Raw genomic sequence first — 24,252 nt, 5'->3', positions numbered from 1 at the left:
TGCACTTGGTGTAAGAACAATAGACCTTCAACTGTCGCAAAGCCGGGACTGCACCACGAAAAAGTTCATTTATCCATTTGGTGGGATTGGAAGGGTGTAATTTTCTACGAGCTCCTTCCTCAAGATGATACAATAAATTCTACGATCAACTGAATCAATTGAAAGCTGCTATAGCAGAAAAACGACCAGAATTAATGAACCGACGAGGCATTGTTTTTCATTATGACAATGCGATAGCACATATTGCATTAGCGGTAAGAAAAAAGCTCTTACAATTTGATTGGGATGTTTTACCGCATCCTGCATACTCTCTAGATCTCGCTCCATCTGATTATTACTTCTTTTTATCCTTAAAAAATTCTCTTTGCGATAAGCGCTTTAAATCCATCAGCGAAAAAGCGTACCACTAGGATTATTTCTTGTCCAAAACACAATTTTGGAAAGAAGGCATAATGAGGCTTTCTGAGAGATGGAAGAAGGTAATAGAGCAAAAGGGTTCTTATATAACAAAATAAATAATATCTTAAACATTAAACATTGTATATTCATTTCATATTAGAAAACGAAAGAAACTTATGGGACACCCTAATATATGCAGGAACAGTGTAACTCAATGGCTTATCGCTTAGAAATTGACCATAGAGAAATGCGCAAGAAATGATGCGATTCTTGCAAAAATGTACGTGCAGGCGAGTCATGTGCAGGCGAGGCCGCAGCAGAAAAAACTTCATCGTCAACATTTCGCCGTCAGGACTTCATCATCCGCAGTCGTCTAGATAAATTCATCGCAGTTAGCCGTTAAGATCATTTTGTTGGAGACAGTCGCTAAGCACAGTTCTTTACAATTAGCAGTTACGATACTTAAGACTTATATTGTTATTCATTGTAAATTTCCATCACCGATTTTATACTAAATAAATCAATTCGTAAAAGAGAAGAAAAGGGTGCCGAATACCGAGCATCGCTACGCCCGATTATTTCTCAGCTTTCGTCAGCAAAAGGAAACCAATTCAAGGGTCAGTAGCAGAGTCAGGAACCCACAAAAGAAATATAGACGCAAGGAACAATATTCGGAGCATCTCTCATCGTTTCATCGAATAAGTAAGTTAAAGTAAATCTTTCCTGGCGCAGTTTGACTGCCCTATTGTATAGAAAAAAGAGGAAAAAAGAGCCTCGCTCCCGTATATGATTTCGAAACGATTGACCGAAAAAGAGGCGCGTGATTAGGTTGGTGTAATTGGGAGGCTGCAGGCACTTTGTTTACTCTACAGCCATTCAAGACCTAACTGTTGATGTCACAGTAGCGAGATGAAGTTGAACTATCTTTTGAAAGGATTAAAATCTCTCGAAGTCGTTTTCTGTAACGGCTACTTCTTGTCCATCCTCTTCTAAGAGTAATTCCATCATTTCTACCAGATCAATCTGCAAACGTGTTAGTATAGATGAACTTGTAACTCTTTTTTACTTCTTCATCGTACGTGAAAGGTTCTTTCACTTTTCTTTAGCTCGATTTTTATCATCCACATTATGCAGTTGTGGAAAATATTGTGCGAGGAGAGATTGACCTATGTTTCACTTAGGTAACGTCCGTGTGACATAGATGTAAGTACAAGTATAGATATCTCTCTCAACCTGGAAAATAACTGGAAAGCATTTATTCAAAGATATTCTAAACCTTTTTTATACCATGGACGTATATATTATAATTACATATTAATTCAAGAAATTAATATATAGCTTTTATATGTTAGTTCAAAACATTATTTATCAATTTCTTTTTTTTTTATGTCTACAAAATACTAAATACTTAATTATAGAGTAACTCTAGATAATATGGTGGTGAGACGACTATTTTATATTTTATATAACATATTTCTGATATCATTAGCAGTAGGGATGATAATTTTTAACAAGACTCATGAACAATACTATTTATTTGCTTTCAATTAAGAAATTAGGTGCTTTGTTTGCAATATAGAGATTAAATTCTATAAAAAAAAACTTCCTGCTCATTCTTTGTTTTATAGTTTAATCTTTAACGGTCTGGAAGTATTTCAAGAAAAGATAAAAGATAACGGAACATAGATAATTCACAAAAATGACATGGCACAATATTTAACGCTTTACTAGTACATATAACAACTTTGGATCCAGTAAGTAAAGTACAATGCCGTTCATATGGCGGCATTGGTCCATTAAGGGTTAATACAATATTTAAATTATTTATTAAGTAATGATACCCACAAATTCCAAGACTTGTGCGTGGAAAACAATTTATAATATTCCTGTTCTACTGGTTAAAAATATACTTTGACCGTCGTAGAACTTTTGAATGTGGGGTAAGCTTAAAGACAGTTGCCTTGGATAATTGCATTTTTACAGGCGTATATTTCCTTGTCATGCCGCCAGTCAAAGTACTTTTCCCAACAACTACTTTTAGTCTACGTCCTCCTAAGAGCTTCTATCAATTCTACTTTTCCAAATCGATTTGTAAACATAAGCGTAACTGTAAACTGTTTTTTTCATTCATTCCTGAAAATGAGATGAAATTAACAATTGTATAACCCAACGTTAGGTTACGCGACGAAGCGGAATCGTCTTTCAAAGAGATTAAAATTGAACGTTTTGTTATTTTTCAAGCATTTTCCAATTCGTCGTTATCGTATTGTTTTACTTTTATGTTCAAACGATGGAAGAATCACTACTGATTTTTATAGTAGAAAAGAAACACATTGCAGAACTTACTATGGATATATTTTATTTTATATTTATTTATAAGCAAACAAAATGGATATGTAGTAATTTGATTTATTTAAATACACTTATGCACATAACGATTAAAATACAATAGTAATTAAATTTGACTCGTTATGTAATGCATGATGATAACTTAACATGCATTTTGTTTTTTTATTTGTCGACGTTTAGCATAAAAATCTCTAGTAGAAAAGTATAAATGATGATTATTTATAAACAAATCTGGATTAGAGCATAATTATCTCTGGCAAGAACGTAGATAATGCTGTTGAAAAAAAAAGATTCAACTTTTTCTTCTTGTAGACGCAACTGGATTAAAATTATTAATTTAACCTACTATTAATTTAAAAGATAATTATAAAATGTTTTAATATAAATAAATAATTATAATGAATTAATAAATAATATATCTTACAATAAAATAATTACATTATATATAATTAATTATTACAAATAATTTTATATATTTTATACTATATTTAAACTACATTATTAATTTTTAATATTTCTTTTTTTTTAATTCTAAAAATACTTCATATTTTTATTTCTCACTGCCTCCAAAATTAATTTAATAGGATTAATTTAAAAAAAAAGACTAATTTAAAAGAATAGTATCGCAGAAGAGCTTGTTAAATTGGATAAATTCTCATCTGTGATGGAATATCGAATATTTCTTCTGAATTATATAATATTCGCTATTCCGGATAGTTTTGCTTTTTTTGTCTCCTTTGACGTTGATTTTGAAAAACATAAATATTCATTAGCAACTTGTACATATGTAGATTTAATTTATTGCAAGCTGTAGTTGGTGCTGTACTTCGTGCAAGTAAATAAACAAGCCAATATATTGTCTGTACGAGATAGATATGGATATATGTTTAGCTCTAGGAATAGGTACAGGTATAGGAATGTAAATGTTTCCATCGAAATGATTATTTTTTATTGTCGACGGACTCTAAAGTGAAGTGATGGGAATATTATTCAAATAAGAAATCAATTAGCTTTCAACGTTGAGATTTTTACGAGCATAAAATATGAATTATAATTCACACGTACAGCAAATGACTCGGCCGTGATGTATTAATTATTTTTTTTTTTAGAATTTATAATCCTTCCTATTCTTCTTGATTTACTTTTGTTCAATATGATTAAGTGGCACGAGATTATGAAAATAATAATCTGCTTCAGTAAATTTCAAATTGACTTAAGTGAACATTTAGGTATTTCGATAAATAATTTACAGAAGAACAATAGTGAAATGGATAATGAGAGGTAAATAAAGCTTAAGTGATAAATTTAATTGAAATGAGTGGACGAATTTTGTCGAGTTATTTGATTTAGGTACAGACCAATTTCATTCGCTAGATCGATTAACTTCATGAAACAAAATGTAAAGAAAATTGGTACAGTAACATTATTTATTATTCAGAGGCAATAGAAATGTTGATAATTTAGTGGTTTTAAGCTTAATTATTTATTTTTAATGAAATAGTTTACAACGATCAAACTAGAATGTGCTAATTATATAAGAACGATGTTAGTAAATTATTTTTATTTTACGATAATTTATTTTTCAAGTTAATAGATTCTTACGGTTTTTGATTTATTATTTTATAAGATTAGTTAATTACTATAATCGTTTTTGTATATAAAATAAAAAATTCATATTTATTGATATTCGTTAAGAATTATAATATTTACATGATTAGTTTGAAAAAGTAATAACAAATCGAAATTATTTAATTTTTTTAAACATTTTCAATTACTTAATATTCTTAATAAGGAAACTATATATTATGTTTTTTATATTGATTTAAAGCAAATAATGTGTTTTACATAACAAGTGTACTTCGTACATTATTACACATAATTATATGTCATAATAGATTAATAATATTTTTTTTAGTTTTATTATAGGATAAAAGTTTTTTTTAATATTTTTAAGTAATTTTAAATCAAATCTAATCTCAGGAAAAGACTGTGTCAAGTTTGCATCAGCATTGTATACAATGCTGATGCAAATATTATACAAATATTATATACAAATATTATAATATGAAAATTGATTAATCCCTGATATACTTACATATGAGACCTGACACGACACTAACGCGTGTCTACGCAACATCATAGTGTTTTATGGCAAACTATTGTAAAGGTTCGATGTTAAACTCAGAATTTTAATTTAAAAGTAAATAAAAATAAACTTTTTAATTCCTCTTAATAATATTTCGACACTTTTATGTATTCGTATCAAATGTTAGAACATTTAATACTTGAAATAGCAATTATGGCTTATCTATTTTTTAATATTTCTAATATATATGTATAATTTTAATACATAAATAATTAATATCGACTGTTTAACATGATTGTGCGTTATTTAAAAGTATATATATACACTTTATACATATATGTTAATAATTATTATTTTATATAATATATAATATTCTGCTTATTCAATATTATTCATTATTATCTGATATCCTTCTTTTGAAAAGTTCTAATACTGCAAAACAATTAGATTGAAAATTATGTTAATTATCATTGAAGACGTAAATAATATATTGTCTTAGAACATCAATGGTCACCCTGTTTTAGTAAGTAAAATTGAAATGTTATACTAACTCATGCGATAATTTTGTCAGATTCTTAATATAAATGTTAAATGACTATCCTCAGATTTTAACGAACGTTCAATTTGTTAAGTTCAATATAATAACATAGGTTCGAAACGAATAAGTACAAAGAATTCTGAAAATTTTCTCTTCACAATATCACGTAATTTTTAAATTTCATTTTTATATATCTACTTTTTAACAAATTTGATTTTAGCTTTATATCCAAAATTGTTATTGTGTCTTAAATATACATTATGATTGGTATTATGTAATTATATTAACATAAATAAGATTAAGATTTTTTTTATTTAATTTTTATATAAGAGCGCCTGAAAGAAGGCTTCACTTTGTACTTTTGTAATACTTGTACTTTCGAGAGGGATCGTCCAGTAAAAAATGTTGTTTTATAAGGCAGTAACCATATTATAGCAACATAAGAATGTTTCTTATTCAACTTCGAGCTAATAATTACATTAATTTAAAAAATTAATTTCAAAATTTTTATGATGCATTGTAGAATTTATTTATAAGATATAAAAAGGCAAAAAAGAATGCAACGAATAATGCCAAAAGAAAAAAGAAGATTAAACTTTCAATCTTACTGAAAGTTCTATTGAGTTAGATAATATCACTTTACACAAGATTGATAATTCCTCTCGAACATATTATCTAGCTTTACTTTGACTAATACACATTCGCTCAATCTCAGAAGATCAACTAAAACTTCCCCATCTTGGATTGAGAAAAATGGGGGACAGAAAGTTTTATTTTTATGACTAAAGTAACGTCACTCTTCTACCAAAAGTCCAGGTATTTTTCTCAGAGCAAGTACAGGATTACTGACTAACTTTCACAAATGATCGGATAATCTCTTTATTTTATGAACTTTTTATATAGATTTATAAATATAACAAAAATATATATGTATTTGAATTTATTATTATTATTTATTATCGGTATTTCTTATTTTACGCATAAAAGTTTTGAAAAGTTTTGAAAAAACTTAATTTTATATATCTCTTACTAAATTAACGAGTCTTTTTGCATTTAGTTACAATTCTATTTCATCCTTTTAATTACTTTTTATCGAGAATTAGTACATCAATCGAATAAGTGCTAATTGATACGCAATTCCGACTTCTTTTAATTTATTTATATTCATAAATACTTTTTTTTAATTGACATAAGAACTTTTTATTTTGATCATGTCAGCCCTGTTTTAAACGCCAAATAATTATAAGTATGATATTAGCAATATAATTAATAATTTTTGTTATATTCATGCACCTTAAAATAGATGGATCTTTCAGTACATAGTTATAGACTTCGGAAAATTATATGAGATATACAGCTAAGTATTTCACGGACAAACACCGCTTATAAATGTGTTAGTATGTGAGAAGTATGGGATGCTACTTTGATAGAATTCTATTAATTTTTACCAATAAATTAGTTGGCGCACATTCGGTCGATATGCCAAAGTTCAAATCATTTTTCGTAACAGCCATTTCTTTCATTCGTATTTATCAGAACTCCCATCATTTCTGCTCTTTCAAATCGATCTGCAAACGTATAGATGAACATAAACCTGAAGATATTCAAAACTTCTTATCTCATTAATTTGATTGATTCATTTTGATTGTTCTTTTTTATATTTTTTAGAACGAAATTTTTCCATTCACCTCACATTAGTGTGATTGATGATTGATTAATGATTCTATTAGAAAAAACAATTTAAAAAAAGAATATTAAAATAGAATATTATTTACGCATTTTACAATGTTATGACGTTATTTCATAGGCTGTAATTGTCAAACTTTATTAGTATATTTTATTAGTAGAAATAGGAAAAAGAAAATTTTATATAAACATGGATTGTTTCTTTTTAAGCATTATTAAAATGTTATGACACGGATACAATATATGAAGAGAACAATATCGGATACTTGTAATTAATGCTATAAAATGTAGTAATAAATCAGCAATATTTACATTAATGACATATGTTATTGGTCCCGTATTTTATATCAAATCGTTTGATAATAAGTACACTTTTGTATTTTCTGAGGTATGAATTATCATATCTTTTAGTATGTCCTATTTTTTTCTAAGAGATTTTGTGTAAAACATGTAAATGCAATTAGAATGACAAGAACAAAGTATTAAAAAAGAATAAATTTAAATTCGCTTAATGAAACATTAATACTACGTTGATTATGAAATGAAGTGAAACGAAAGTATAAATGAAATTCCTAGAGTAATATTAAATTCGATTTTAGATCATTTTCGATCTTGTATCGTCGAGAACGATGGATATTTTGAATTAGTGTATTAATTAATTTTGGAAATGTTAAAATGCTACCTTCGACGATCTCATAGAATAAACACAACTCATATAAATAGACTAAATATAAATATTGCTGATTTATATTTACATTGTATCATAGTAATCGAAATTTCGATGCTCATTCTTTTCGTATTTCGTATTTTTGTAATAATTTTTTAATAAGGATTTAGAATGAGTCAAAAAAGTATTTGTACATCTAATTTTCCTGCAAAAATTTAATTTAAATTTGCACTTGGAACCATTCTGGACGTTGGCTACAAGCTACTCGATTCTACATTGTGACAGAAACGTGCATTTACAGACCCTCGTATTATTTAGTATAATTTTGGAACTAACTAACATATTATAATGATATTGGACTTATATGAATTGGTTGAAATCGAGAAATGTATATTTGGAAAAAAATCAATGTTTTATTTTTTATAATTTTGTATAGAATGATAAACTTTAAAACACTATCCAAAATGCATTGCAGACTGATTAGTGCACGTTTGACAATAATATGTTGTTTGAAGCCTGCAACCAGGTGTTTTCCTATCAGAACAAACAATACAATCTCTTTTTCTTTGCCCCATATCAGGAATATGTAGTTTATTGCTTAATCTATTGTCCGCAGAAGATGTGGATGGACGCGTTCTCGATTCACGAAAATCACCTCTCAACTGGTCAATGATTATAAATCTCACTATACAGTGCATGCTATGATTGCTTACCGACCTTTCTTCTAAATCTTGCTATATCGCTCTTTTCAAGTAACGCTTTTGAAGTGGTCGGATCGTCGTGAGCAATCTTATCGCGTTTTCGTACGACAAAATTCGGTGACATTTCTTTATGTATACCTTAGTAATTTTACTATATTTTGATTTGATTTCTTGTGCCATTTCGAAAGAAAACTTCAGGGAAGCATACATGTCTCAAAAAATTGCGCTGAAATAACTCAATTAGCCGTAATCACTAATCAAATTTAATGTCCCATGAGAGGGGACATCCGAGTGATATGCTAGAATTACGATGTCCCACGAGAGGGGAGAGCCGAGTGCAAAGGATTAATATAAACGAGTGATACACTAATAAAAATTGTTTTCATTTATAGTATATTATATGTAGAGATAATGTACGAATTAAAAATTTGTCATAATGCTTTTTCATAAACAAAAAAATAATATAATAAATATAATAATTTGAAAATCGAGAAAGTGCTTGTAGATTTATATGATTCTACTGCTTGATTTTGAAAATATTTACGTACGTATGTTGCATTGCCAATTAAAATATATAGGAATAACTTATAAGTTTATGTGATGATCTTAGTCTTCTCACAATAGTAGTGTGTCTTCGAATTGCGTACAGAATTCATGAATGTAAAGAAAAATGAAATATTATCTTTGTTCGTGTTGGATCACGTTATTTCACTTTTTTTTTTTTTTTTTAATCATTTTTGCCAGAAAAATTTGGCAAAACTTAAAATTTTAATATAATTTTTTACTGACGTACACAATAGTGCGATATATTGTTAAGAAATATGAGAAAACGCAAATTACAGATAATAAATCACGGCTGAAGATACTAACAATTAAAGAACGTCAGATCATTATTAAGGAAGTTACAAAAAAATCATTTATATATATTCGAATATTATGTAGTGATATCGGTGTCAATATTAGGGAAAAATATGTACCCTCAAATTATGAGAAATATTTTGCATCTTGCTGAAATATAACACGGCAGAGTTGTAAGATAGAAACCAACTGTAAGTGATGAGCAAATAAAAACTGTCGACTAAAACTTATGTATATTAGTTTGATTGAACTTTGGAAACTCGTTGCTTGCTCAGATGAAAATAAATTCAATATTGATTTATTTTACTACAAATTTCTTTTAACAATGTTCAACAAGTGATGGTTTCGGAGCATGAGCACGTGTCTCGTCTCTATCAAGTTATCGAGCAGATCTCTTTTTATTATCATGCAAAATCTATTTCTCGTCAGAAGTGACAATTCGATCAAAAAATGGCTCTCGGATTAGTAGCGATGAATATAATTATGTGCAAGCGATTAAGCTCATGTCGTTCGGTCAATTCATGCAATACCAATATATCAACTTTTTTGATCTTCCTAATTGCAGAAAAGTGTTGCAATATTGCTGTATGGTCAACCTTCATTTTGACAGCAAGCTCATTTGTTGTTACATTTGAATTCATTTCCATCAATTACTTCAAAATATCATTAATCACAGTTAACTTGTGTTCTTGCACGCGGCTCATTTTGTATTGATAAATCTCTGAAATGAAATTTTTCGGAGCAACGTTGCATTTTTCTCCCTTTTACAGTGTCCTGCTTCAATTGCTTAATTTATATTGTGTATGGTTTTCGTAACTATATTGTCAAGTTCTAACACGTATAAGAAAATTACACGTGTATCAGCAGATTTCATTCTTGTACAATATTCAAAATAAATAACAAGAATAAACAATTTTAGTAAAATTTTTTTTGACGAAATATCACTCTGGCTATAGACAATAAGACTTTTAACAAGGTTATAACAAAAATAACATTCAAATCTAATTAAAATCCAATATTTTTTATGTATCAACTTAATAATACCGTTAAATATTCTGGAAAAATAAATGAAGTAATTAGATGAAAAAAGAAAACTATATTGACCTTCATAACTCCAAAAGGTCATGAATAAAGTATATTATATAGCTTATTTAGTATTTATAAGTATATACATATATCGTACTTATAATAGTATATATAGTAGTATATACTTATAATAATATTTAATCAATTAATATAGTCGAAACTATTGGTTTCCATCAGAAAGTACAGTTGCATTTTTTGATGCAAAAGATAAGAAGGAAAAAAAATTCAGAAATAAAAATTATTGATCTAAGGTAGATTGAATGTACAAGAAAGTATTTTTTTGAAGTAACACGTATTTATTATGCTTACGTACTTATATTAGTCAGGAAAGATTTATAACTGTTTCAATAAGTGCTTTTAATTATTCTATACGTGAGAAGTGGAAAATAAAAATTTCGATATCGCATAATCACAATCAAGGGCGATTTTAATTTACCGAATAAGCGAACTACATTGCTTTACGTAGCTAAGATGTAGAGTTTTAATGTGAATGTGAAATAGGCGTTATTAACGTTTGAAGTTTATAAGTGTTTGAAATTTGTTTTTTATACGTATGTGTCTCAGTGACTCTTTTACAAAGCTATGTCTTCGTTGCTTTTAATGATTGAAGTATTTTATATAGAAATTGATTCATAGTAATCTAATCCTTGTAGTTGAAAATATTAAATATAATGTTAATTAACCATATGTTAATTAACCGTTTCGTTATTGCTAGTTTGACTGTTAGATCGTTTTTTCAGAACCACAAAGAGTACTTTATATCATAAAAAGATGACATTACTCTCCCGTCGATCATGAATCGTCGCTTATAATTCAACTAATCAGGAAATTTTTTTCTCTTGCGCAAACCCTATCAGGGTATCTAAATTTCTTTTTCTTCATTTGATTCTTTTTCACTGATTTTCGTGAACTTAATTATTCGTGACTTTAGTCGTCTCTGATACATATGAAGGATTTTGAACGTAAATCACTTTAGTCGATCATAATATATTAGGAAAATTTTATAGTGAGCAACAATAGTCACCCATGGAACCGAAAAAATTAATGTAATATTTTTAATAATATTCAAATATTAAGAATCTATTTAAGGATGAATTTATAATATACACGGACCAATAGAAATTACAGCAGGTGCTGGAATGGGATTAATAGAAACTAATTATCAGGATGGATTGGTAAAAGTGAACTTAATGTCCGGAGTTCTGATGATCAAACCGCTAATCATTAGTGGTTGATAAATCGCATAAATTAACAACCAAAAATCGTGAATACTTCTTTTTCCTTTTACGAAGGACTTTGTTTTTGAAGGATATTTATTTTCAAACATATCTCTTAAAGAATCTCATTGAAAAGCATCTACATGTTCGTGTAGAATAACAGAGATATCTTCTTTCTTGCATTTTACGTTCACTATCGCATTCTAATGATATTTATTGTTCGAATTTGTAATGCTTTAATGGAAGCATCAGATATTGAAATTCGTTATTCCCTGTATTTTCTTTATAATTACATGATTTCATGGCTTATCGTAATGTTCAGATTTTCGTGAAAGAAACAAGATTGTCAATGAAGATGAAGAGGAAAGAATAATTTTAATTCACGTTCTTGTCAAACTGCGGATCAATGAGTTCTCTTATCTAAGGGATATTGTTTAAAATATAAATTTTATGAAAAATTATAACTTCAGTGATGGTACGGAAGGAAGGCTACAATTATAATTATTTGGATATTTTTACTCATAAAAGTTTGGTCGGATATTTTTTTTCTTATTAATTAACTTATCTATTACTTATAAAAAGATATCCCGCCGTATTTTTAAAAAATTATATACTTATATAAAAATATTTCCTGCATAAATTTAAATCGTAAATCATGTAAAAGGAAATATTTTTTGAAAACGATATATTAATATTAGATGATTTGTTCTTCGATATTTATTGGAAGGCAATGAAAATTAGCATGAAAATAATAATGCAATAATTATGCGTCAGGTCAATAAATACATAAGTACATTGGGGTTATTATTGGCGAATTTTTATTTCGAATATTTCTTATCATTTTCATCAGGATAAATTGATTTGCATTTTTTGTTTACAGTTATTTTAGATTTCAATAATCCGAGTAAAAACTTAAAAATTAAATTTTGACCTTTAGAATTGTTAAACTTTCAGGTCGTGTTGGATATGCTGAATAAATAGTAGAGGGGAACAATATTAAGCTGCTTCTATCTGATTTTATAGTTTAGTGTAAAAGTGAACTCTGTTCGAGTATATACACTTATCGTGAGTACGGAAGGAAAGTACGTTTGTGATTAAGTTATTAAGTGCGTTAACAATCTTTTTTAAAGCACATATGCAATTTCAATTCATAATTGGAAAATACCTGTGAAAGAGAGTAAAATTTGTGTTTTTATGAAAAAAAAAATATTTCAATTATTAAAGATTATATTTACAATTATGCGTGATATTACGCGAAAATAATAGTCAGTGTGAGAGAAACAATCACGATACTTCGTTTATATGTTTCGTATCTTTTTTATTATATTATTTTATAACATATTGTAATTTTATGAACATTTCTTTTCTGAAATTTTACATTATTATAAAATATTATATTATATAATTTTATTATGTTAATTTGCAAGTAGCATTAAATATAATACATATATAAACTATATATTTAACATTTGATAGGGGATTAAAAGTAAAAAACAAACATAGAATCGCATTTTCGAAACGGATATTCAAGATTATGTATTCAATATTCTATATTATAATATATAAACGGCACTATTGTAGGAAGATCGTTTTCTCAATTATATGAATTACATAAACTTTTCTTTTTTCCTATTATATGCCGCTGTTTCTTTTTTTTTTTTATTTCTCCATAAAATCGACAGTTCGATTGTTTAATAACATTGATTTGGAATTTATCGAATCCTGATTGTTATCTAAATGCTATGTTTCCTATATTGAATTGGGAGATGATAAATCAAGAATAGAGAGAATACTATCGTAAAATTTGGCGTAAGATTTGAAAATAAAAAAGATAATGAATGCATAACGTGAGCGGTTGTTTTTTTTTTTTTTTGGTTTTTTTTCCTTTATCGAATAATGTCTCAAAACGGTAGGCTGAAAATAAGATACCTATTTATTATAGATATAGATATGTATCTTATATTGCCTACATACTTATAGTGGATAAATTTCGACGAACCAATATCACAATCGAATCTTACTGCCCTCATAACGCATTGTGTCAATTGATTTTTTTCGAATAATTTCAAGACAAGCCAAAAAGGTGAAAAATTCTTCCCACGAAAAATTGCTTCTTTAATCATAATCATAATAGATTAAAGAAGAAAATATATTGTAATAAACAATTAAAATGCAGATTTATTCGAGGATATTTTGTCAAGCGTATTTAACATTCTTTATTTCGCATTATTAATTTTTGTACGTTCTCATAAAAGAAAAGTAGTATATAGGTATATATACACAAACGTGCTTGCCATGAATATATATTTTATAATTGGAAGTGATCGTGGTTGTGTGGTCACATGAATATGAAGATAAAAGAAAAGAAGCAGTTAGAATAAAATGTGTTAGAATAAAAAAATGCGTCCGTAGTAATAGACAGTACAATTTATAATTTTTTCAGAAGACATTTCAGTCGCGTTAGCATATATACTGTGACGTCAAGATTATAAAATTATCAGTTATCTTTTCAGAAGCGGATTAAAAAAACCCGTCCAAAAGAGAAAATTATGATATAGAATTTAAAAAAATGTCTAATTCACGCTTACTTTTATAGGTCGATTTGGAAGAGTAAAAATGATGAAACCGCTGTTAGAAGAGTCTGATCAAGAAGTGGCCCTTGATTCAACAGTTGGAACATCAACTATAGAATCATCTGTCGAAATAATCAACAAGCTTACACCTATTCAAAAGTTTTACGATGATAAAAGTGTATTTTTGACTGGCCGAACTGGATTCATGGGAAAATTATTAATCGAGAAATTGTTAAGAGGATGTCCTGGCATCAGATGCATTTATATTTTGATACGTTCGAAAAAAGGGAAAAATGTTCTTGAACGCTTGGATGAACTTATGGAAGATTCAGTTAGTTGTTTATTATTTCTATATTTTCTTTGATTCTTTAACTATGAGATTCTCTATTTATTAAATAATGTATACAGCGTATCTTATTTATTTTGAAAAATGGGAATATCTTGTGAGAGGTCGAACTTAAAAAAAAAGTCTTTGTACGGATTTGTTTAAAGTGAAGGGGTACACCATGTTCTAATTCCTTTTTAAGCGTGTTAAGCGTTGGGAGAATTTCAATGTCAAATTCATTTTTTTTAAATCGAACTATATAACTGCTTTTTAATAGTTGGATTGATATACTTTCATGTTCAATTGTATGCAGTATAACAGTCAGGAACTAGTGATATATATTTGTATTCCTTACTATTTAAGATCTCACGAATATATAATGTAATGTAATTTAAAATATTTTATAATAATAGATGGCTTCATATAGAAAATCGTCGAATTCGTTTCAAAAAATCATTGAGCCGTGAAAAAAAGAATATATATTTCTATTAAAAAAATGAATTTAACTGTAAAATTTTCCATATCGTTCGATTTATAATAAATAAATTTGGTACCATACGATGTTTCCTATCATACCAAACAAATCTCTTCAAAAATTTTTTTGGTCGCTTCAGTCTCAAGTTTTAATTATTTGAGAGAAATTACGTACCTTGTATATACTTGCTAGGTATAAGAAACAAAAAATTAATAAATAAATTATTGGTTTAGTGTACTTTGAACATGTACAAAATCTTCTAATGCTATTTATTTTTTTATGACATTTATTTAAACAAAATAGACAAAATTTACAATTCTGTGCGTTTTCTAGTTGTTTTCCAAGTTGAGGAAGGAAGAAACAAAATTCCGAAAACGAATAGTCGCAATCAAGGGGGATTGTAGCTTACCAAATCTCGGTATTTCCAAAATTGATAGAGCTACACTCATACGCGAAGTATCAATTGTTTTCAATGTCGCCGCGACCGTAAGATTCAATGAAGCAATGAAAGCGGCGATAGCTATTAACGTCCGAAGTCTAAGGGATTTGATAAAGTTGTCCAAAGAAATGCCGAATCTGGAGGTACTATCTTTACCCTTTATATATACTTACTAATGGCTATCAAGATCTTTTAATGAAAGCTCTGATTATAATAAATGTTTGTTATTTTTAATATGTTAGAGTTTCGTTCACGTATCCACGGCTTATGCGAACTGCCTTTATAATCAGATCGAGGAAAAGATTTATGATCCACCGATAGATGCTGACAAATTGATCGATTTGATTGACCTTATGGAAGAAAAATTACTTAACGATATTACACCGCAGTACGTTTCATATTTATTTATAATAAACATATTAAAGAAATAGATGGTGCACGTTGATTGATAATACACTTGTAGAACTTTTTGATTTTAGTTTACTTGGAAGATGGCCAAATAGTTATGTGTATACGAAATCACTTGCTGAGAATGTGGTAAAAAAGCATGCTGACACGATACCGATTGGAATATTTCGTCCTGGAATTGGTTTGTAGTAATGTAATATATGTAATAAATTATAGAATATAACAATAAATGGTGTATATTAATCAATTTAATATTCCTAGTGATATCCACGTATCGAGAACCTATTCAAGGATGGGTAGATAATATGTACGGACCTATAGGAATTACAGCAAATATTCTAATGGGAATAATGCGAATTCATCATTGCGATGCATCGATGAAAGTGAACTTGGTACCCGGAGATCTGACGATTAATGGATTAATTGCTAGTGCCTGGGGCACTGCTAATAATCTAAGGTAGCGTCAAATGATATCGTTCACAAATGAATTAAATAATGATTTTAGAACAAATTAAATTAATTCATCCTTATTCGAATATGATAGTTTGGTCTCTTCATGAATATTAAAAACGTTATATTTTTTAAAAAATGTTTATTTAATCTAAATAGGCTTCATTTGCTTAGATATATTTTTAGTGTATAAATGCCATTTTTCAAAATGTTTTGGTTTTAGTTAATAAACTCTGCTATGGAAGTTTTAAGATTCTCTTCATTTTCAAAATGTTTATCGCTTAATAACAATTCAAGGTGTTTAAAGAAATGACAGTCCGTTGCAGATAGGTCGGCTGAATGCGGTGGTGTGAAAATTTTTATCATTAACTCAGTCAATTTTGCGATTATTTGTTGTGGCGTATGCAGTCGAGTTTATTCTTGTTATTCAATATTTCAAATAAACAATATTCAAAATAACAATATTCAAAATAAATAACAAGAATAAACAATTCTGGTAAGATTTTTTTTAGACGAAATATCACTATGGCAATAGACAATATGACTCCTAAATAGCTTATGTACTAAACGAAAATATAACAGAAGCATTGTAATTAACATTCATATGTAATTAAAATCCGACATTTCATATACACCGATCTAATATAATTTTTCAGATCCAATGAAGGTATTCCTATTTACAATTACGTATCTCAGGATAATCCAATCACTTACGAGAGATTGAAGGAAATGACGTTAAAGTATGAACAATTGATACCGTCTAAAGAAAAATTTTGGTACTGTAGTTTTAAGATGACAAAATACCGGCTGATCTATCTAATCTATGTGTACTTTCTACACTTACTACCAAGTTTTATAATCGATGCGATCGCATTGTGCGTGGGTAAACAACCGAGGTAAATTTCTCAAATCTTATTTTCTGAAGGGAAAGTATTAGAATGCTAAAAGAGAGAAAAATTTCATACTGCCAATAATACTTATCGTTAAAGGTTACTTGGAATGTATAAGAAAATTCACCAAATGTCGGACGTTTTTGGTTATTTTTGTACGAACGAATGGACGTATACGAATGAAAGATGGAATGAACTAATGAAGAAGTTGACACCCGCAGATCGTGAATTATTCCTTTGTGATATGAATGATATCATTTGGGATATTTATTTTGCGACATATGTTGTAGGAATAAGAAAATACATCTTAAAGGATCCCATTGAAACGCTTCCACAAGCTCGTATAAAATGGCGAACGTATTTTGTTTCTTGCATTTTTAATTCATCATCTGTTTATTATTGACAATCATTTACAAATGATATTGATTTTTCGATTTTTTAAGGCTTTACTGGGCCCATCAAGGATTCAAACTTTCTATAGCCTGTATTTTTTTTGTGATCATATGGGGTATTTTACTGAGCGTTCCAAGACTATTTCTAACGCTACCATCTTCATGAAGTAAGCAAGATCGTCAAAGAAAATGTAGGAGGAATAATAATAGTTTACTCTTTCATCTTAATATAAGTCAATTATTTCTTTTATAATAATGAATCTTTGTTAAACGGTTTGGTGAGAGGTAATGATACTTTTGGTACGGGTTAAGGATATTTTAGTGAATTTTTATCTATAAAATTTCGAGCAGGTTTGATCTTTTTTGCGTCATTTTGAAGGTCTGGTACTCTTCTACTCCTCTTGATGACGGCCATCTGCCGCAGGTCGCAAATTGATGTAAAAAAAAAGAAATAGATATAAATTTCAAATGAATTCTCAATCTGTGCGAATGTTGCTATTGAAATGTACGTTGTACAAAATGCACAAAATAACAAATGTACGAGACGTGGATTTAAAAAATTCTATGATTCTCTGAAAATTCAAATATCGTTTTTTTCAATAGTTTGCTGACTTTCCAAATAACTTAATAAATCTTTGACATGATTGTCAATAAGAGACGAATAATGAAAGAAGCAAGAAAGAAAGAAGATATATTTTTTATTTTATACAAGACTGTAGAAATTAATTTTCTTTTCGGTTCATTCTATTTATCATTCGTACCCTTCCATTCGATCGTACAAAAATGATCGAGAACATTTTGTGATTTTTATTATAAATTTTGAGTAATCTAGATAGAAAAGGAACGCCGAGTATCAATGATGTCGAATAGAGATTGATTTTCATTTTATTTTTTAAAATTCGATAAAGAGTGGATGAAAACTATAATTGAACTCGAGCGATCAGATGACTTACGGTGTATAACGTTCGCTATTCGCTCTTGTATTGCTAGATTATTTTTCCTAGAAGAACTGTAAATAGAGGGTTTCTATTCCTAGAGGTTTTCGTTAATCTTGCGAAAATACATATAGAAAAAAATGGGGATAAAAGTCAGTTTTGAATGATTCATTGGTATTGTCGAAAGGGGAAGCAATAGTTTCAAGTACATTCGATGTACAGAAGAAATAGATTCGAACTCTTTATAAATTTTTGAGAAGCATAAACGTTACTCCTAAATATATTTGAATTCTAGTTTTGATTAGATTCGAAACTTTCATAATCACTTCGTTGAAATAACGGAACTATTGTCACTACAGCTGCGATAATCTTTAACTCCTAATTACTCAATTTTCGGCAACCAGAATCGAGTTACATTAAAACTTAAAAGCCCGACAATTTAATGGTGGAATCAGCAATCCACATTTAACAAAAATTAACTTAAAATTCAAGTACTACTTGTAAAAGTTTCGAATGTTTCTAACATCAGACTACTTGAAAAGACATTTTCGAATCTACAAATATTCATTCAGATGTTCGAAATGAACTTATATGTATAACTTACATGTATATATTGTAAGTACACTTAATCCAATTTTACTCCTTTTCAGTAGTAATGGAAATCCCTTAAATGAAACTTGATTATTCATTGGACTTTGATTCTCAAGTATATATTAAACTTGACTATATCCTTAAAAAAAATAAAGATCCATCTTCTTTAGAATACAAAATCATACGAAGCAATGAGTAATTATAAGCATTATAATATAATAATATATAATTATAAGCATTCCGAGTGAATAATCTAATTCTCTTACCCTTATTTAGTATTGGTTCTGCTTTTCCGCGACTGATTTCGTACATACGTAAATGTTCGTCCGTATTGCAAGCATTCTAAAATCAGAAATATTAATGTATTTTTAATTAACGAACATATAACATTTTTTAGAAATGTAGTTTATATTAGTAAATATTAAAATTAATAGCGTTATCAAAACTCGAAAATAAACATACTCTGGTTTAATCTCGATAAACTCATCCAACATTATCTTGTTTATACGTTCCACCAAATCTATCAACCAGTGTCCATTCATCTTTCATAAAATTTCTTGCCATAAATGATCATTTATTCATAAAACTCTCTTGGTCGCTACACGCATGAATTTCTTCTCTATTTTTCTGCCCATATATTATTTCTTTAACAAAATTAAATAAGAGAACTTTATTTTTGTTTATTTTCAAACAACGCGACCGTCTCGTTTATAAGAGCTGGTATTAAATTGTAGAAAGTAAACACAGAATCATTGGTCTGTGTATCGTCATTTTGAAGCTATAGTACTAATTATTTGGTAAAAATCATTCGTACTTGCTGTCATGTCTTTCAAAAAAATGATGACGATTATCTTTAGATACTTAATTGCGATTGGAAATATCTTCGTTGTATCTGAAAGATTATGTATTTGATAAAGCACGCATTAATTTAGATTTTTCCATAATTTTTATACTTTATTTGAACGGTAAAATATTCTGACCGATTAAACAATATTTTGAAAGTTACCTTCGAATATTGGCAATGTTCACAGAAATTTGTGAACAGTATATTTTTAACCAGATCTGCAATTACTACATTCACAATTTTGTTGTTCGGAAAGCAATTTTGTTTTTTTCCCGACAGAGGATTTAATTGTATTTTTTTTGCACTCAATTTCACACTTAAGACGCATGATCATTATATGTTTTGAAAGCTGATATAGCAATGCTTGTGTGTGAAAAAGTTCAATTGATTCTACGCAGTAGTTTTTGGTTGGTGCCCCTTTTAATATGGAGAGCAACAAGCAGCATTTTCGTCATATTTTACTTTTTTACTATAGAAAAGGTAAAAATGCTGTTCCAGCCAGAAAGAAATTAACCGATGTGTATGGAGAAGATGTATTGACAGTATGCCAGTGTTAAAACTGGTTTGAAAAATTTCGATCAAGCAATTTTGATGTCGAAGATGTACTACGTTCTGGAAAGCCGGTTGAAGCTGATAAAGACACGATAAAGGCATTAGTTGATGCAAACCGGCGAATAACAACACATGAGATCGGTGAGAGTTTAAATTTATCAAATTCAACAGTTTATGACCACTTGAAAGGCCTGGATTTAACCTCGAAGCTCGATATATGGATTCCCCATGTTCTCATGGAGAGAAATTTGTGTCGTCGCGTTGACGTCCGTGATTCGCTTCTCAAACGTCACGAAATTGATCCATTTTTGAAGCGCATCACTACTTGGGACGAAAAATGAGTTGTATATAACAATGTCAAACGCAAGAGATCATGGAGCAAAAAATATGAACCGGCTCAAAGCATTTCCAAAGCCAATATCCATAAAAAAAAAGTGACGCTGTCTGTTTGGTGGGATTTTAAAGGAATCGTTTTTTTTTGAGATTTTACTGGATAACACAACAATTAATTCGGACTTAGACTGTCATCAGTTGGACAAACTGAATGATGCACTTCGATAGAAAAGGCCAGAATTAATCAACAGAAAAGGTGTAGTGTTCCTCCAAGATAATACGAGACCTCATACAAGTTTGGTCATTCGCCAAAATCTTTTACAGCTTGAATGGGATACAATGCCACACCCACCATATTCTCGAGATCTGGCACCTTCGGATTATTATTTGTTCCGGTCACTGCAAAATTGTTTAGACGGTAAAACCTTCACTTCAAATGAGGAGGTCAAAAACCACCTCGATCAGTTTTTTGCCAACAAAGACCAAAAATTTGATGAGCGTGGAATCATGCTACTACCAAAAAGATGGCAAAAGGTATTGGACCAGAATGGCCAATATATAATTTAATAAAATATTTGTTCATTATGCGAAAATTTTCTTTCATTTTCACAAAAAAAAAAACGAAATGACTTTCCGAACGACCCAATAGAATAAAGATGGCACAATTACTTTCATTATTTCTTTAGACAAAGTGATTCATTTAATCTAATGGTCGTGTTAAAAATAATTGATACCTCGCATATGAGGGTAGCTTTACTCCATCACGAGATGTCGAGATTGAACAATTCCTCTCGATTAATCAATATTGGAATTTCTGTATGTCTTCATTCAAAGTGAAAAATAACTGGTACATCAATGTTTTTCAAAATACTGTCCCTTTCAACAGATATTTTCTATTTCTTAAGTAGTTACGTAGTTAACACGTTCCGTGCCAAGCCATTTTTTCCTGATTTGTCGTTCAGGGCATTTGATATTTTGACTAAAGAAAAAAATAACTGCGTGTACCACCGGTGGTACACATGGCACGGAACGTGTTAAGTAGTTACCATGAATATGTATTATTTCAAAGAAGAGAACTTTCTGCGTGGTCATAATGCACTAGAAGATTAATTTATTTATTATTTCTTTCCTGTTATATCTACTAAGTATTAAGTACTATTCGTTTTAATTTGATAGACAACTGTTTTGATTTCTGTTTTCTACAATTTTGTATTTATTCATATTGCGAATTCAACTATGTTTCATTTATTCAACATTTTCGATAATTATTTATTTATCTGACACGCTATATCCAATTGCAGTTCATTTTTACAAACACTTTGAAAGATTTAATTTCGATATCTTTCGGAAATCAAGAAATAGTAATTTATTTCTTATTATATCGCTTAAATTCAGATCCATTATATTTGAGAAATGAAATTATAGATAAGCGAAAGCATAAATTATAATTATTTTTTTCTCTTCACAGTCTTAGATATCTTTGTATAATTTACGAAAATCCGAACATTACAAGTGGATTGAAAATTATAGCCCATATGATGATAAGAAAGACACAGTAAATGAAGTTTCAATATTCGTTGCATCCAATAATGTCTAGAAAATTTGAAAAATAAATATCATTTGGAAGTGATTGTCAATGGTAGATAAGAAATGAAGAAAACATCCAAGAAGAAACATACATTCGCCATTTTATACGAGTTTATATCAATGGGATTCTTTAATATGTATGTTCTTAGTCCTACGATATATGTTGGAAAATAAATATTCCAAACGATATCTTTCATATCACAAAGAAATAAATCACGATCTTCGGGTGTCAACTTCTTCATTAGTTTATTACATCTTTCATTCGTATACGTCAATTCGTTCGTACAAAAATACCCAAAAACGTCCGCCATTTGATGAATCTTTTTATACATCCCGAGTAACCTTTATTTAACGATAAGTATTATTGCCAGTATGAAAATTTTCTCTCTTTTAGCATTCTAATGCTTTACCTCCAGAAAATAAGATATGAGAAATTTACCTCGGTTGTTTACTCACTTACTCAGGACTTCTATGATGTATATACTATATATAATATTTCTTAGGTATTTTCATAACCGGTGATACAGGATTTATATGCAAATTATCCATCAAGAAATTATTAAAAATATGTATCGGCATTAAGTGTATTTATTTTTAAGTGTATATATGTTCGAAGAAAGAAAAAATATATTTCAACACAGAGAAGAATTTATCAAGGATTTACTTTAATATAAAGTATATATTATAGTATATGTAGTATGTAACTGTTTAGTATACGTAGTATATATCATTTCTTCAATCTGATTGAATTTTGAAATTTTCTACTACCACTGGTATATTTCGTATTTAGTAAATTTGAGAAGAGAGAAATTAATAAATGAATTATTGATTTAGTGCACTATGAACGTACAAAAAATCTTCATCTTTAACGTAATAAGTATTTATGGTACTTATTTATACGAGACGTGAAAGATTTGCAATTATTTGAATGTGTTGTTCTGTTCAGTTATTTTCCACGTTGAATGAAAATCCATCAAAATTCTGAAATATTATAGTCATGATTGAGAGCGATTATGTCAAATCTCAAATAGAGTTACACTTATACGCGAGATCTCAATTCGTTTTAATGTCGCCATGACTGTCAAGTTCAACAAGAAAATGTCATTAGCGACAGCTATTGATGTTCGAAGTTTGAAGAATGCGATAAATTTGTTGAAGTAAATGTCAAAAATTGAATTTTTCAATGAAAATTCTGACATTAGCAAATGTCCGTTATTATTAATATTTCAGAATTTCGTTCATGTATTTACGAATTATGCTAATTATCTGGTACAATCCGACAAGTTGATCAATTTGATTGATTCTATGGACGACAAATCGCTCGACGATAATATAACGCAGAACGTTTATTATCTCCAAGTATAAATCTTTTATATCACTTTTACATTTATTAATATAAAAATATATTTAAAAAATAGATGATACGCGTTAATTAATAATACACTTATACAATTTTTTAATTTCGTATTACTTGAAATATGACCGAATAATTGCGTTACATGTGAAATCAGTCGTTCAGAATGAGGTGTCCAAGAATATTGACACGATACCGATTGAAATATTTCATCCAGAAATTGGTTAATAGTAATTATTGTAAAAGAAAACAATAAATGATGTATGTTAATTGTTGTAACATTTTTTGTAATATTTACATATCGAGAATGGATTGATAACATGTAAATAATCGAATGTAAATAGTCTAATGAGCTCATGTACTTTTAGATAATATTTTCTTAATCAAAACAAATAATGATTAGAATCAATTGAATTAACTCATACTGATAGATCTGATCTTTCAGATTCAACGAAGATATTCATGTTGATAATTACGTATTTAAGGATAATTCCATTACTGACGACGAATTGAACGA

At 28.7% G+C, this 24,252-nt stretch overlaps 2 protein-coding genes across 4 annotated transcripts in view; both read left to right on the top strand.

Annotated features, from left to right (window-relative positions):
• The window catches only part of LOC124432426 (fatty acyl-CoA reductase wat-like), a 90,410-nt gene that overhangs the window by 44,076 nt on the left and 22,082 nt on the right, over positions 1–24,252 (top strand). The window lies entirely within an intron of this gene.
• On the top strand, positions 922–18,171 carry LOC124432436 (fatty acyl-CoA reductase wat-like). Its single transcript, XM_046981411.1, has 8 exons — positions 922–1,101; positions 14,184–14,491; positions 15,294–15,542; positions 15,642–15,787; positions 15,879–15,988; positions 16,069–16,264; positions 16,914–17,153; positions 17,247–18,171. The coding sequence occupies exons 2-8, from the start codon at positions 14,204–14,206 to the stop codon at positions 17,548–17,550; spliced, it is 1,533 nt and encodes a 510-aa protein (XP_046837367.1). The 5' UTR covers positions 922–1,101; positions 14,184–14,203; the 3' UTR covers positions 17,551–18,171.

Source organism: Vespa crabro, chromosome 25 (assembly GCF_910589235.1).
Source record: "Vespa crabro chromosome 25, iyVesCrab1.2, whole genome shotgun sequence".
Classification (NCBI taxonomy): domain Eukaryota; kingdom Metazoa; phylum Arthropoda; class Insecta; order Hymenoptera; family Vespidae; genus Vespa; species Vespa crabro.
The sequence above is the reverse complement of the archived record's forward strand: the minus strand, read 5'-3'. Positions and strand labels throughout refer to the sequence as shown.